This window comes from Budorcas taxicolor, chromosome 18, assembly GCF_023091745.1.
Source record: "Budorcas taxicolor isolate Tak-1 chromosome 18, Takin1.1, whole genome shotgun sequence".
Classification (NCBI taxonomy): domain Eukaryota; kingdom Metazoa; phylum Chordata; class Mammalia; order Artiodactyla; family Bovidae; genus Budorcas; species Budorcas taxicolor.
The window spans coordinates 55,033,314-55,048,775 of record NC_068927.1 but is presented as its reverse complement, the minus strand read 5'-3'; the positions used below and the strand labels follow the sequence as shown (position 1 = coordinate 55,048,775).

The 15,462-nt window shown below is 51.6% G+C and overlaps 1 protein-coding gene across 1 annotated transcript; it reads left to right on the top strand.

Moving 5' to 3' along the window:
- Positions 1–928: 928 nt before the first annotated feature.
- Positions 929–10,696, top strand: DACT3 (dishevelled binding antagonist of beta catenin 3). The gene is made up of 4 exons (XM_052656496.1): positions 929–1,177; positions 6,772–6,868; positions 7,030–7,182; positions 8,486–10,696. The coding sequence occupies exons 1-4, from the start codon at positions 929–931 to the stop codon at positions 9,883–9,885; spliced, it is 1,899 nt and encodes a 632-aa protein (XP_052512456.1). The 3' UTR covers positions 9,886–10,696.
- The last annotated feature ends 4,766 nt before the right edge of the window (positions 10,697–15,462 follow it).

Here is a 15,462-nt window from a genome sequence, read left to right as displayed (position 1 = left end):
ACTTAGATTCTGTTCGGCCCAGGGTCTTATAATTCCCGAATTTGGGACAAGACCGATCTTAGACTCTTAGACGTAAGACTGGCTATCGAATTTGAAAGGCCTAGTGCAAAATGAAAATGCAAGGCCCTTTTTCAAAAAATAAGAATGTCAAGACAGTAACAGAGTATTAAACCAAATTCGGGGCCCTCCTAAGCGGGTCATATGCCCGTGAAGCCGACCTCGCTTAGAAGTACAATTTTATGGGTGGATGTCGTCTCAGTTGTCCTGGCCCTCTCGTATTACAGCTGAATATCTGGGAAGGCTTCCTGGAAGAGGAGGCAAAATCAGTACTAGACTCTCAAATCCTTTCCGCCCCGAGCGTCGCTTCAGAAGCTGAAGGTTAGCAGAGGTGGGGAGAAAGGAGCAGCTGCCAAAATGTCACAAGCACCCATTCTCTATTTATAGATCACCCCTGCCCTTCTCGCGGGACAGTCCAATGACAGCCAGAGCTCTCCCGCAAGGGGGCGGAACCAGCTGCGGGATGGGAGAGACCAGGACCAATGACATCCGGGCAAGGGAGAACTTGTTTCATTGTGACGCGTGGGGGCGTGGCCAGGGCCCAAAAGGCGGTGAGAAGGGGGCGTGGCGAGGAGGGCCGTAAGCCGATCGAGTAGGCAGCTGCGAGCATGCGTCGCGTTGGGGGGGTGCACAGCAGAGCATCTTCGTAAGGAAGTGTACCAGCCAATAAGCCGGGGTTGCTCTGTCGCTGGGGGCGTGGCCATGCAGATAAGGCGCGGGTGGGCGGCCCAATGGGCGGGCGTCTATGCAGATGAGACGGTGACAGCCGGGCCAGCGGGCGGGCTGGCAGGCGGGCTGTTGGGGCGGGGAGGTGGGACCGGGAGAGGGGTGGCCGCGGGGCCCGGCCGGTCTGGGGCGGGGGGCCGCAGCCATGATCCGGGCCTTCTCGTTCCCGGTGAGCCCCGAGCGGGGTCGGCTGCGGGGCTGGCTAGAGGGCAGCCTGGCCGGGCTCTGCGAGTTGCACTGGCTCCGGGAGAGACAGGAGTACCGCGTGCAGCAGGCGCTGCGGCTGGCCCAGCCCGGAATGGGGGGCGCCGAGGCCGAGGACGAGGAGGACGCCGACGAGGACGAAGATGCGGCGGCGGCGCGCCGGGCCGCAGCGGCCCTGGAAGAGCAGCTGGTGAGGGGCCGCCTGTCCTTCCGTCCCTGTGCCCTCGTCTGTGTCTGTCAGTCTGTCTCGGTTGGATGCTCAGACACCCGTCCGGGTGGGGGAGGGAGGAAGGGAAAAGGAGAGGGGGGTGGGGCTGGGGAGTCTGGGTGGCGGGCGGGATCAGGCCTCCCCGCCCCCAAACTGGGAAAGGGGGCTGCCTCGCCTCTGCCGGTCCCTCGTGTGATGCACAGGCCCGCATTCCCTACACCCCTTCCCCAAAGAAAATCCATCTGGGCGCCAAGTACGTGTCAAGCCCGGGCTGAGTATTTGGCAGGCGTTGTCTTCTTGCAGCTTGGGGGGATAAGGGGATGATAGTACCCATTTTATAGAGAAAAAACCCAAGGCTCAGAGAGGGCAAACGACTCACCCAAGGTCACTCAGCCGGATGCAAACATGCCCCTCTCCTGGCCTCCTATCAGCGGCCCACACCCCCGCCCCCCGCCGTCTTCCCTAAGTCCTAGTGTGCTTGGAGATCTCCGGAGGGGGCGGGGAGGGGGGAGGGGATCCTTGAACCTCCTGAGGGGAAGGATTACTGCTGAGAGGAAGTTCACAGTCCCTTAGGATCCCACGGTGATCTCGACCCTCTGGTGACACTTTCCCTCCTTTGCTACCTGGTCACAGCCCTGCTTAACCCAAGTGGTGGCAAATTGGAGCAGCATGAGAGTCTGACTTCTAGACGCCCTGGGTTCTTGATGGTGGAAGATGAGGCAAGCTGTCCAGAATGACTTAGGGAGCATCACCCCTCTCTCCCTCGCTGTTATTCCTTAATTCTCCTGGTTTCTTGCACTCTTTCCCCTCCTGCCACATCTCTGTGACTTTCTGTGCCTGTTTCTCTGCCTTTCTCAGTCCTCTTGGTCTCTGTCTCCCTTGGTCTTCCTTTCTTGCATTTCTTCCTGCCCCACATCCCTGTCTCTCTCTTCCCCTCCCCCCAGCCTGCCAGGCCCCAGACCCCAGCTCCACTTGCTGATCCCATCCTCAAGCCTGTGTGTGGTCAGAGCTTCCCGTTTGGGGAAACCTGAGCTGAGGTAGCAGGGGGAGGGGGCTCTCCCTGCTACTGACCTCGACTGCCCCCTCCTCGGATGGGGAATGGCGGGGAGGTGGGGATAAACTGAAGCCAGACTCTGGGGCTGGACGGCCAGCCCCTCCCCCCACCCCCCAACCCCCACCCCCCCGCCGCGCCAGGAGAGGGACCCTGCACATTCTTCTGTGGAAACAGAAACAGCTGTGGGAGGCCCCACCCCCTCCCAAAGTTAGAGCCGCGCGTTGTGGGGGCCCTCACCAGCTCACCCCACCCTAAACTGGCTGGGCTTGGGAAGGCACCTCCCATCCCTCCAAAGAGAGGCAGAAGGCATGGGGATGGGCCAGCTGTGTCCTGCCTCCCTGCCCTTCATCCTCTCCCTCTCTCTGCCTCAGTCTCCCCCTTTTCTGCCCCTCTGTCTACTCCCAGCCATCAGTACTCCCACCCCCCACCCCCAACAATCTCCAAGCAGAGCTCCGTCCCCGCATCAGGGAGGAGGCGGTGGCAGGCAACGGGAGGGAGACAGCGCCACTGAGGGAGGAGCAGAGAAGCGCTAAATATAAACTCCTCTGGTGTTGGGGGTTCCTGGGTCCTTCCAAAGAGGGGGTGGGGGCCTCCTCTGATACCTGAGCCTCTGTTGTGTGATGCTCGCCCCTTCGACTCCTCCATCCCGCCACCCAGGGATACACTCCCTTTGAAACAAGAAAGATTGAGGCTAGAATTGATTCATTTCTAGTAGGAAAGATAGGGATGCAGGGAAAGATTAGGGAGAACCTCACAGAAAAGAGGCAAGAATCCTGAATGAGGCAGGAGTGCTGTTCTCTGCCGCCAAGGAAAATGGTCCCCTTCCAGCAAGAAGGACTCAAGTTAGACTTGCAGAAGGACTTCCTAACAGAGATCAAGGGAACTGGACACAGACCAGGGGCATGCGAGTGGGGGCGGTAAAGGTCTGGGAAAGTTTGGGCAAAGGGGTCTCCAGGGGTCCAAACCACATTCATCTTAAACCTGCCTGAGTTGGACAGCCTCAGGTCCACTTGCAAACGGGCTTGCAAAAAAAATAAATAAATAAAACCAGTGAGGGGCACTGTGAATAGGCAGAGAGCCAGATTCAGGCCAAGGACCTTCTGGTCTTTTAAAGATTCATCCTCTTGCAGCTGGGAGGATGAAGAAATGAGGTCAGACTTGCAAATAGGGGGGTGTTGTGGGGTCCAGGCACTGGGGAGGAAGAGGCCTCTGCTATTTATCTTCCTTACTCCTGCTCTTCCCTGCAGTGGAAGAACTGAAATTGGACCTACTGAACTTACTGGGGGAAAAAATCTTTTTTCATTTATTTCTAATTACACCAGTAAAGCATGATTTTATATTTTCCCTGTTAGAAATTCATGGCTTTCATGTAATAATAAAAGTCAGTATTTATTAAGTGCTTAAAAGGAACTGCTGTTTAAATTTGTTTAATCCTTACAACAACCCCATTGGAATCAAAAGATGCCCATGTTAGAGATGAAGAAACTGAGGCCCAGAAACTGGCTCAAGGTCATACAGCTGGCAAGTGGCTGTGAGTTGAACTTGAACCCTGGCAATTTGGCTCCCAGCCGTGCCTCCATAAACACTTCATCCTACCATCCAGTCCCCTCATCCCTCCCCTGACCCCCTAAAATCCACCCTCTTGTCTGTGATCACCATTGTCACCCTGGTGTGAATTCTGCATCTATGCACAAAACCAGCCTACATTCCAAAATACATAGAGTTTGCTTGGCTTTTTTCAAATTCCAGTTTCTTGAGTGAGGTATCAGAGACTATGGTTCTTAAAGTGTCACCTGATGCACTAGCAGCATCACCCAGGAACTTGTTAGAAATTCAATTTCTTAGGCTCCTGCCTGGAATCAGGGGTCAGACCCAGCAACCTAGCTTTTAATACCACCCCCAGGTAGTAGTTCTGACTCATCATTATTCTGTACGTTCTGCTTTTCTTTCTTGGCTGTGCTAGCTCTTCGTCATGGCACTTGGGCAGTCTGTTGCGATGCACAGGCTTCTCTAGTTGTGGAGTGTGGGCTTAGTTGCCTCAGGGCGTTTGGGATCTTAGTTCCCCAACCAGGAATCAAACCCATGTCTCCTGTCTGGTAGATCTTAACCACTGGACCACCAGGGAAGTCCCTCTGCATTTTCCTTTTTTCACTCCACAATAGGTCTTGATGATGGTTCTATTATATAGAAATTGCCTCGTTCCATTTTAACAGCTGTATAGGATTCTACTGTATTCATTCATTCCTTTCCCAAACATTTCCTGGGCACCTACTTTGAGCCAGGAACTGTTCTAGGTACTGGGACTGGGTTGGAGGGGAGGGGTGGCGACAGAGACGGTGCAGCAGTATACAGAAGAGACACGATTCTCTGCCCTTCTGGGGCTGGGGCTGACGATCTGGTGAGAAAGACAATGAACAAATGACAGCCTGATACATCATTTTAAGTCAGGAGGTCATTGCTGCTATGTCGGGGCGGGGGGAAAGGCAGGGCAACCCAGGTGCAGAATGATGGGGAGCTATTTTGGAAAGAATGATCAGAGAAGGGAACATGTAGGCATCTGAAGGAAGCAAGGGAGGGAGCCAGGAGAGTGTGCTGGGGAAACACATCCTACTGAGTTAGGAGCATGTCTGGTACGTTCAGGGAACAGTCAGGAGGCCAGTGTGGCTACAGCGGGGTGAGCAAGGACATGATTAGTGTGCGACAGGATGTGGGATATAGGGGTGGTCCTTGATGTGTTTTAGCCATCCCTGACACTGCATCATGTCCCTGCACAGATCCCTGGGATCTGCTCAAGGATGACACCACTCTGAGCATCTCTGTCCACTGAGCTCAGAGTGAAACGATCTGTTGACTTTCCTCCCAGATACAAGCCCAGATGGGGGCTTCTGTTCTAGGGGGGAGGGGTAAGGACCAGGGCCCAGGAGAGCAGCCACAGGAATAGGAAGTTGGGGGGGGGTTGTCTGCGGGGGAGCCGGCCAGTCTTTCTGCCCTAAATAGGCAAGCCTGGGCGGCTGCCCTCTCAGCCCCTCCTTCCCCCTTCCCTCCCTCCCGCTGCCTGCCTGCCATCCAGACAAGCCGCTTTTGTCTGAGGGTCAACCGTCAGCCCGAGGCTGCCCCCACCTCTGGCCTCACCCAGATCCGTGTGAGACTCTTCCTGGCTCCGGTCCTGTTTTTCAAAAGGGGGTTAAGTCCTAGTGTCTTGGAGACCCCATGTGTGTTGTTGCAGCCCCTGCCCCCACCGTGTCCCAGTCACTCCCCTTAAAGGGTTTCACCTTCATTTATTTATTCACATCTGATAGGAGGCGGTCTTTTCCTGCAGCACAAAGGATCCAGAGTAGACTCCATCGACATTTCCCATGGGGATGAGGTGCTGTGACCCACACTAGGGCTTCTGGGTGAGGATGGAGCTAGGGCAGCAGGAGGAGGGGTCCCTGCTGGAGGCAATGGAACCCCCTGGGGTTTGCTATGGTAGTTCCACTAAGGCTAGATTCACAGAAGGGCATTTGCTATTGTTGACCAGTCGCTAAATCGTGTCCGACTCTTTGCGACCCCATGAACTGTAGTCCACCAGGCTCCTCTGTCCATGGGATTTCCCAGGTAAGAATACTGGAGTGGGTTTCCATGCCCTCCTTCAGGGGATCTTCCCAACCCAGGGATCGAACCCGCATCTCCTGAATTTCCTGCATTGGCAGGTGGATTCTTTACCATTGAGCCACCAGGGAAGCCCTCCAGTAGGCATGAAGGGATTCTTTCTGGGATGTGCAAAGATTTATATGAATCATGGTCAGCCTGTTTTACCCAAATGAGGGACAGAGTCAATCTGCAGCAAGAAAAACTTAAGGACGACTTGCAGAAGGACTTTTCATTGGTGATAAGGGGCACTGGGGGACTTCCCTGGCGGTCCAGTGGCTAGGACTCTGAACACTCCCAATGCAGGGGGAGCCTGGGTTAGATACCTGGTCAGTGAGTTAGATTCCACATGCTGCAACTACAGCCTGGAGCAGCCAAGTAAGTAAATACATAAATATTAAAAAGGGGGGCCATGGTGGGGGAGATGGGAGCATCTGAGAAGAGAGAGTCGAAGTGTGGGAGAAGCCAGATGAATGAATAGGGTCCTGAACACTAACTTCTAGCAGTGACCTGCCTTTACAGCAGGAAGACCTGAAGTGATGCTCAAAGAGCATCGTAATAGGGGTTAAGGAGCCATGAGCTCCAGATGGAGGGAACAGCTGGTAGAGAAGGGACAAGGGATGGGGCCTTCTGAAGCCTTATCACTCACACTGAAGAGGGAATGAGGTGCCTGCAGCGTGAGGGACTGGAGTTAGACAACCAGGAGGATTTTCTAATGGGTTGAAGAGACAGAGATATTGAAGGGAATCCTGAAGTTGGGTACTGCTTTTACCTTTTTGAAATTGAGCCTCACTGTCAAAGCAAAACTCTGCCCATGGGCTGGCTAGAATAGAGGACCAGTTGGCAGAGGATGAGGAGTCTTCTGACCGTCTCGCTCTCCCTACCTCCTTAGGAGGCCTTGCCTGGGCTCATCTGGGACCTGGGCCAGCAGCTGGGAGACCTGAGCCTGGAGTCTGGGGGCTTGGAACAGGAGAGTGGGCGCAGCTCGGGTAAGCATGAGTTAGAGGTAGTGGGGTCTGCCTGGACCACCCCACCCCGCTGTCTCCTGTTTCACAGGCTCCTCACCCTGCCTCTTGATCTCCTCTCCTCCACCCTATGTCCCCCTTTCAGTGCCCCCTGATTGGTTTCTCCCCTTCTCTTTGAAATCTAGGCTTCTATGAAGACCCCAGCTCCACGGGAGGCCCGGACTCACCACCCTCGACTTTCTGTGGGGACAGTGGCTTCTCTGGCTCTGGCTCCTATGGACGCCTGGGTCCCTCTGAACCCCGAGGCATCTATGCCAGCGAGAGGCCCAAGTCCCTAGGTAAGATGGGTGGGGTTGGGCTCCCGAGAGCCAGGCTTTTGACCACAAGCATCTGAGTCAGACCAACCTGGATTTGAAGTCTGGCTGTAACTGTCCCTTTCTGTGTGATTTTGAGCACATTCCTTCTTTCTGGGCTTATCTCTCCATCCATTAAAATGGGATTCTCAACATCTACTTCACAGGGAAGTTTTGACTATTCAGTGAGCCTCTGCCCAAAGACATTGAAACTTGGCACATGGTAGCCATTCGTTAAATAGAAATCGCTGCTCTTCATTTGTTCAACTACGTTTCTGAGTCCCTACTATGTGCCTTCCTGGCACATATCATAGGGGTGAGGAATAGAGCAGTAAAGAAATCGCTGTCTTCATGAAACTGACATTCGAGTGAGAAATAGATAATATACAAGATAAATAAGTGAAACATTTTTAAGATACTAGATTTTTGTTTATTTATTTAATAAGCTCCCTGGTGGCTCAGACAGTAAAGAATCCACCTGCAATCCAGGCGTCACGGGTTCGATCCCTGGGTCGAGAAGATCCCCTGGAGAAAGAAATGGCAACCCACTGCAGTATTCTTGCCAGGGAAATCCCATGGACATAAGGGCCTGGTGGGCTACAATGCCTAGGGTCACAGTCTCACGTGACTGATGACTTTCACTTTCACTTTTCATTATTTAACGGTCATGTCCCATGTTAAGATCTTAGTTCCCCGACCAGGGATTGAACCCATGCCCCCTGCATTGGAAGCACGGAGTCTTAACCCCTGGAACACCAGGGAAGTCCCTAGGATATTAGATATTGACATGTACCATGAAAAGAAAATTATGGAAGGGGACGAGAGCATGTTTCTAGGAGCCGAGGAGGGAACCGCAACTGTAGAAAATTTGGCCAGACACGGCGTCACGGAGACTGTGACACTGGAGTGGCGCCCTAAAGTAAGAGAGGGACTGGGTCAAGCTGAGGGAAGGGTAGTTTAGGTAGCAGGAGCAGCCGAACAGAGGCCGTGAGATGGAAGTGCGACTGGCCCCGTGCATCCAGGAGGTGGAGCTCTCTAAGTGCAGAGGAGTTGGAGGTCAGACACGCAGAGGCAGGACGGACCATGCAAGGCCTTGGAGGCCACCGTGAAGACTTCGTTATGAACCTGATGTGTGGAAAGGGGTGAGAGCAGGTGCTTCGTTGTGACTGTCGTTTTTAATGGGAGTGGGAGAGTAGGGCAGGCGGCAGGCAAACTGCTCCTCCTAGGCTCATAGGGAAAGGGCTTTGAGAGCTTCTCCTCTCTTCCTTTTTTTGCTTCCCTCCCCTAGGAGACGCCAGTCCCAGCGCACCCGAGGCGGTGGGCGCTAGGGCAGCCGTGCCGCGGTCCTTCTCGGCGCCCTACCCGACGGCTGCGGGGTCTCCGGGCCCGGAGGCCTGCTCCTCCGCGGAGCGACGAGCCCGCGCGGGGCCCTTCCTGACGCCCAGCCCCCTGCACGCCGTGGCGCTGCGCAGCCCGCGGCCGTGCAGCCGCCGTCCCCCGGACTCGCCCGAAGCTTCGGGCGCGGGGCGGCCCCTGGACGGCTACATCTCGGCGCTCTTGCGCAGGCGCCGCCGCCGGGGGGCGGGCCAGCCCCGGACCAGTCCTGGGGGCGCGGACGGGGGCCCGAGGCGCCAGAACAGCGTGCGCCAGCGGCCGCCCGACGCGTCCCCGCCCCCCGGAGGCGCGCGATCCGCGCCCGAGCCCCCGGTGGAGCGCGCGGGGGTCCGTCCCGCCAGCCCGGCCCCGTTGGGCCGCGCCTGGGCCTCGCCGTGGGAGGCGGAGGCGACCCCCGAGCCCGTGGCGCCGCCCGCTGCCCCCTCGCCCCCCGACAGCCCGGCGGAGGGCCGCCTGGTGAAGGCACAGTACATCCCGGGCGCGCAGGCCGCCACCCGCGGCCTTCCTGGCCGCGCGGCGCGCCGCAAAGCGCCCCCTCTGACGCGGGGCCGCAGCGTGGAGCAGTCCCCACCCCGGGAGCGTCCCCGGGCCGCGGGCCGCCGCGGACGCATGGCCGAGGCCTCGGGCCGCCGGGGCTCGCCCAGGGCTCGCAAGGCCGCGCGCTCCCAGTCCGAGACCAGCCTTTTGGGCCGCGCCGCCGCAGTTCCGCCAGGTCCCCCCAAGTACCCCACAGCCGAAAGGGAAGAGCCCCGGCCGCCGCGGCCTCGCCGTGGTCCCGCGCCCACTCTCGCGGCTCAGGCCGCGGGGTCCTGCCGCCGCTGGCGCTCCACGGCCGAGATCGACGCTGCCGATGGGCGCCGAGGCCGGCCCCGCGGCCCCGCCGCCCGAGGCCCGGGTCCTGGCCCATCCCCTTCAGCTCCTCAGCGCCGTCTGCTCTACGGCTGCGCGGGCAGCGACTCGGAGTGCTCGGCCGGGCGCCTGGGGCCCCTGGGGCGCCGGGGCCCGGCGAGCGGCGTCGGCGGAGGCGGCTACGGGGAGAGTGAATCGAGCGCCAGCGAGGGCGAGTCGCCTGCCTTCAGCTCCGCATCCAGCGACTCCGATGGCAGCGGTGGCCTCGTGTGGCCGCAGCAGCTGGTGGCAGCCACCGCGGCCTCCGGGCCGGGGGCTGGTGCGGGTGGAGGGGCGCCTGCGGGCCCCGCCAAAGTCTTCGTGAAGATCAAGGCTTCCCACGCGCTCAAGAAGAAGATACTGCGTTTCCGTTCGGGTTCTCTCAAGGTCATGACTACAGTGTGAGTTTAGAGGTTTGCTTGGGATCCGCCTTCATGGCCTCTGCACCACCACACCCCCCACTCACTGACCCTTCTACACCTCCTTTCCAAAGACCACCATTCTCTCTGCTTCCAAAGACCCTTCCTCACTGCCCCATCCATTGCAGTCTTGGTTGAAAAGGCTCCTCCTCCACCACAGGGAGGAATTGGGGAGGAGTCCTGTTTGACCCAGTTGAGCTGCGGACTCTGCAGCCCTTGGGCTAGGAAGTTCCCTTTCTGTGGGCCTCACTTTCTTCATCTGTGCTATGGGTGTACTGTGGTATACAGAAGGGGTAATTCAGTTTGAATTTCCCCATTTTAGTTTAGACAGTCCGTTTTTTCCATTTCGTTTCTCTCACCGAGCCCTCTTATTCCTAATTTCCATGCCAGTTATGGCCCCCGTTCACATTCACAAAGTGCCCCCGTCCACATCCTTGAACTCTTAGGATATCCCCTTAGCACCCTGATCAGAGACTCTGTGGCTGACCCAGAGGGTGCTTGCAGAGTGCCCTGAAAAGGGAAGGAGCACTGACTTTGGGGTTTTGAGGGTCAAGTAGGAGTTGGTAACACCAGGAAAGAAAGACTCTTTCACCTCCCTCCCTGGACAGATATGAAGGATTGGGAGGTAGAAGAGGGGAAGGAAGATGGCTTCTATCTCATGGCACCCCCTGTGAGAGGGAGTGGGGGAAGCCCAGGATGACCCTCAGTTGTTCCAATCCAGTATTTTTTCCTTTAAAAAAAAAATTACTGTATTTATTATGACGATGGTGACTCCCCAGTGCACAGGGGGGCCAGAATCTGTGTGTTTCTCTAACCTCTTTGTAAATAAATGCACAGTGTTACATAAGTGGTGGTGGACTTTCCTTTTATGGTTAAATGGACTTTTCCTTTGGACTAATATTTATTGAGCAACTACTATTTGTTTTGGGTATGGTAGTGTCAGAACCAGATGTCAAATCCTAGCTTAGGTCTCAATAGCATTTTTTTTAACCATTGAATATTTTATATCAATGAATCTAATTCTAGGTTGAGTTTTGTTTGGTCATAAATATGGTTTCATAAAATGGAAATAATAAAGAAATAAAAAGCAAAATGTTTAGAAACAGAAATAATGTAGATAAAATGACAGCCCCAAATGCCTTCTCTCAGAAGTCATCATAATCAGTTTGATGTGGGTCCTTGTATGTATCCTTTATGTGTTTGCACATGTATGAATCCTAGTAGCTATATAAATATATGTGACTATACATATGCATGAAGTGAAAGTCGCTCAGTCGTGTCTGACTCTTTGCAACCCCATGGATGTATATAGTCCATGCAATTCTCCAGGCCAGAATACTGGCGTGGGGAGATCCGCTTCTCCAGGGGACCTTCCCAACCCAGGGGTCAAATCCAGGTCTCCCTCATTGCAGGCAGATTCTTTGCCAGCTGAGCCACCAGGGAAGCCCATATGTATTCATATACATAGAGTTATACTCTATACAGCTAAAGCTGTTTACCTAAGTTGAGCCATATGTATACATTGTTTATCAATTTTTTGATCTGTGCCTGGAGATTTCTATATGGGAAGGGTTTTAATTAGTTGAATTTCTTAGTACTATTTAGATTTTCTGTTTATGCTCTTCTATTTCTTCATGTGTCAGTTTTACTAAGTTGTATTCTAAGAATTTTTTCATCTCATCTAAATTTAGGTGACGTATTTTCTTTCTTTTTTTTTCTATTTTAATTTTTTATTTTTACTTTATTTTGCTTTACAATACTGTATTGGTTTTGCCATACATTGACATGAATCCACCATGGGTGTACATGAGTTCCCAATCCTGAACCCACCTCCCACCCCGTATCATCTCTCTGGATCTTCCCCGTGCACCAGCCCCAAGCATCCTGTATCCTGTATCGAACATAGACTGGCGATTCGTTTCTTACATGATAGTATACATGTTTCAATGCCATTCTCCCAAATCATCCCAGCCTCTCCCTCTCCCACAGAGTCCAAAAGTCCGTTCTATACATCTGTGTCTCTTTTGCTGTCTCGCATACAGGGTTATCATTACCATCTTGCTAAATTCCATATATATGTGTTAGTATATTGTATTGGTGTTTTTCTTTCTGGCTTACTAGGTGACGTATTTTCCTATCACTGTAGTAGCTGCGTATGATTCCATGATCTCACCTTATTGTCAGCTCCTCAGTTCTCTATTTTGGACTTTAGTGCAGTTGTGTCTTTGTATATGCCTCTGTGCGTATACATATTTCTAGGATCCTAGAAATAGACTTGCTTGGTCATTACAATCATTTGAAATTTTAATTGACACAGTCACAATTCCTTCCACTGAGACTGCCCTCAGTTGACATTTCCAACAGTAATTTCTGAGATGCCCAGTTTTTTCACCCCTTCACCAAACAAGAGATGCTATTAATCATTTTCATTTTGCCAATGTGGGAGAAAAATGTTTTTATCTTAATTAGCGTGTCTCCCTATTTTCGTATAATACATTTTGTATGCTTGACCCACTTGTAATTCTCTGAATTGCCTGTTCACACCTTTTGCCCATTTTTCTTTTGGGTAAGTCCATAATTATAATAAGTGCATGGATGGGTAATTAGAGACTCAGAGAGGGGCTATTACCCTGGTCACAAAGTAAGAGAGAGCCAGGACTAGGATCCAATCTCCACCTGACTCCACAATCTGAAGAATGGGTATTTGTTGCTGCTTTGATCTTTGTGACTACATGGCTACATGGGTGTATCCACCTCTCTGTCGCTTTGACTTTTGAGAGAGTAAGGTCTGCTGTACTCAGTTGTATGTCCAGGGCCCACTAAGGCAATTTGGATATAGTAAGGAACAAAACAGAAAAATAGTCCTTGCCCCATGGAGCTTCCCTTCTGGTAGGTGTGAGTTGTAGTGGTGGTGTGAGTGTGGATTAAAAGATACTTCCTTCTACAGTAACAAAGTTTATTATTTGCTTTGTTTTGATTTTTTTGCCTTTTTTTTTTTTTTTTTTTTTTTTTTGCTATGCCTTGAGATTTGCAGGATCTTATTTCTCTGACCAGAGAACTGGGGCATTGCACTGAAAGTGCCATCTAAAATCACTAGACCACCAGGGAACTCACAAAGTTATTTTTTAAAGTTTCCAGGAAAAGTCATTGCTTTTCAGGCCCTTGGGAATATTTCTCCCATCTCTGTTTCATAAAAGGAGCAACTAAAGCTGAAAGGGGGAAGGGACTTGTCTAAGGATACGCAGATCACTCAGTGGTCAAGATGGTTGAAGTGCAGATGGCTGACCTTTCTTCCTTTTTAGTGCTTAATCATAAAAAAATAACAACTAACACTCTGTGAGCACTTACTATATGCCAGACTACTCTCAGTAACTCATTTAATTCTCACATTCTCACGGAGGTGGATATGATTCTTATACCCATTTAAAAAATATATTTATTTATTTGGCTGTGCTGGGTCTTAGTTGTGACACTTGGTATCTTTAGTTGCAGCATGTGGAATTTAGTTCCCTGACCAGGGATCGAACCCAGGGCCCCCCTGCATTGGCAGTGTGGAGTCTTAGCCACTGGACCACCAGGGAAGTCCCTCTTATGTCCGTTTTGATGGAGAAACCAAGGCACAGCTCTCTGGAGTCACTTAGCAGAAACCAAGAAAGAGCAAAGCCAGACCTTTAAGTTCAGACTGCCTACAAGTCCATGCTGTTAGCCATTGCCCCATCAGCCTATTTCTGTATGGATTATCTCTAGACAGATACACAAGGAACTGCTCACAGGGATGGAGGCTGAGCTGGTGGCAGGCAGGAGAGGATGCTAACATAATAAATACATAAATTCTATAATTTTTAAAAGGTGATAAGGACTGTGAGGGGAAAACAGCAGAGATGAAGGAATTGGGAGGAATAGGGAGGCAGAGGAGTTTTTAAGTAGACTGATCAGGGGTGCTCTAATTGAGAGGGTGACGTTTGAACAGAGACCTGAAGGAGGTGGAGAGTTGAGGCTTGTGGATCTCTTGGGAAAGAACCTCCCAGGCGGAGGGGTCAGCCAGTGCTGAAGCCCAAACAGTGCCTGGTATGTTGGCAAAATAGCTGGGAGTCCAGCATGTCTGGAGCAGTGAGTGACGGGGGAGAACGGGGCTTGGGGAGGGTGCGGGGGAGGCGAGGGCTGAAAATGGTCTGGGACCACTGCATCACATGGGGTCTCATGGGCCATGGTGAGGAATTTGGTTTTTATTCCTCCAGAGAGATGAGAGCCATGGGAGAATTCAGAGCAGGAGAGGAACTTAGATGTTTGGGGTGTGGGAGGAGGGGGTTAACAGTTCTATTGAAACATAATCCACTACCATAAAATTCGCCCATATAAAATATGGGACTCAGTGGTTTTTGTTTAAAAATTTTTCCCCCTTGTGATGAGAGCTTTTAAGATGGACTCTCTTAGCACCTTTCAAACATGCAATACAGGATTATTAATTATTCTAACCATGTTGTACTTTATATCCCATGACTTTCTTGTTTTACAACTAGAAATTTGCTTTTGACTCTCTTCACCCATTTTGCCCATCCCCCGACCCCTCAGGCAACCATCAATCTGTTCTGTGTCTACAAGCTTCTTTTTGTTCTTAGATTCCATATGTCAATGAGACCCCGTGGCATTTGTCTTTTTCTGACTTCTGTCATCTGTTGTCCATCCATGTTGTGACAAATGGCAAGATTTCCCTCTTTTTTATGCCTGAATAATATTCCATTGAATTCACATTTTCTTTATTCATTCCCATCAGTGGACACTTAGGTTGCTTCCACAGTCTTGGCTATTGTAAGAAATGCTGCAATGAACATAGGGGTCAATGTATCCTTTTCAATTACTGTTTTCATCTTCTTTAGATAAGTACCCGGAAGTGGAATTGCTGGATCATATGGTAGTTCTGTTTGTTTGAGGAAACTCCATACTGTTTGTCCATTGTGGCTACACCAGCTTACATTCCTAGGAATAGTGCCCGAGGGTTCCTTTTTCTTGACATCCTTGAATGACACCTGTCATTGCTTGTCTTTTTGATGATGGCCTTTCTGATAGATGTGATATCTCATTGTGGCTTTGATTTGCCTTTCCCTGGTGTTTAGTGATGTTGAGCGCCTTTTCATGTACCTGTTGGCCATCTGTATGTCTTATTTGGAAAAATGTCTATTCAGATCTTCTGCCCATTTTTAAATCAGATTTTCTTTTTGCTTTTGAGTTGTATGAGTTCTTTATATATTTTGGATATTAGTTCTTTATGTATTCTGAATGTTAATCCCTTATCTTGTACATGGTTAGCAATGTACCCCATTCAGTAAGTGGCCCTTTCATTTTGTTGATGATTTCCTGTGCAAAAACTCTTAATTTGATATAGTCCCACATTTATTTTTGCTTTTAGTGTCAAATCCAAAAAATAAAATCTCCACATCTGATGTCAAAACATACTGCTTATGTTTTCTCCTGGGACTTTTGTGGTTTCAGTTCTTAGGTTCAAGTATTTAATTCATTTGAGTTAATTTTTGCATAAGGTGTAAGATAGGGGTCCAATTTCATT

Bases quoted from the DNA above. Each gene is read 5' to 3' on its own strand.
- DACT3 (XM_052656496.1), top strand. From the start codon at position 929: ATGATCCGGGCCTTCTCGTTCCCGGTGAGCCCCGAGCGGGGTCGGCTG. The intron at 1,178-6,771 runs GTGAGGGGCCGC...CTACCTCCTTAG, and splicing joins CGGCCCTGGAAGAGCAGCTG to GAGGCCTTGCCTGGGCTCAT. The intron at 6,869-7,029 runs GTAAGCATGAGT...TTTGAAATCTAG, and splicing joins GGAGAGTGGGCGCAGCTCGG to GCTTCTATGAAGACCCCAGC.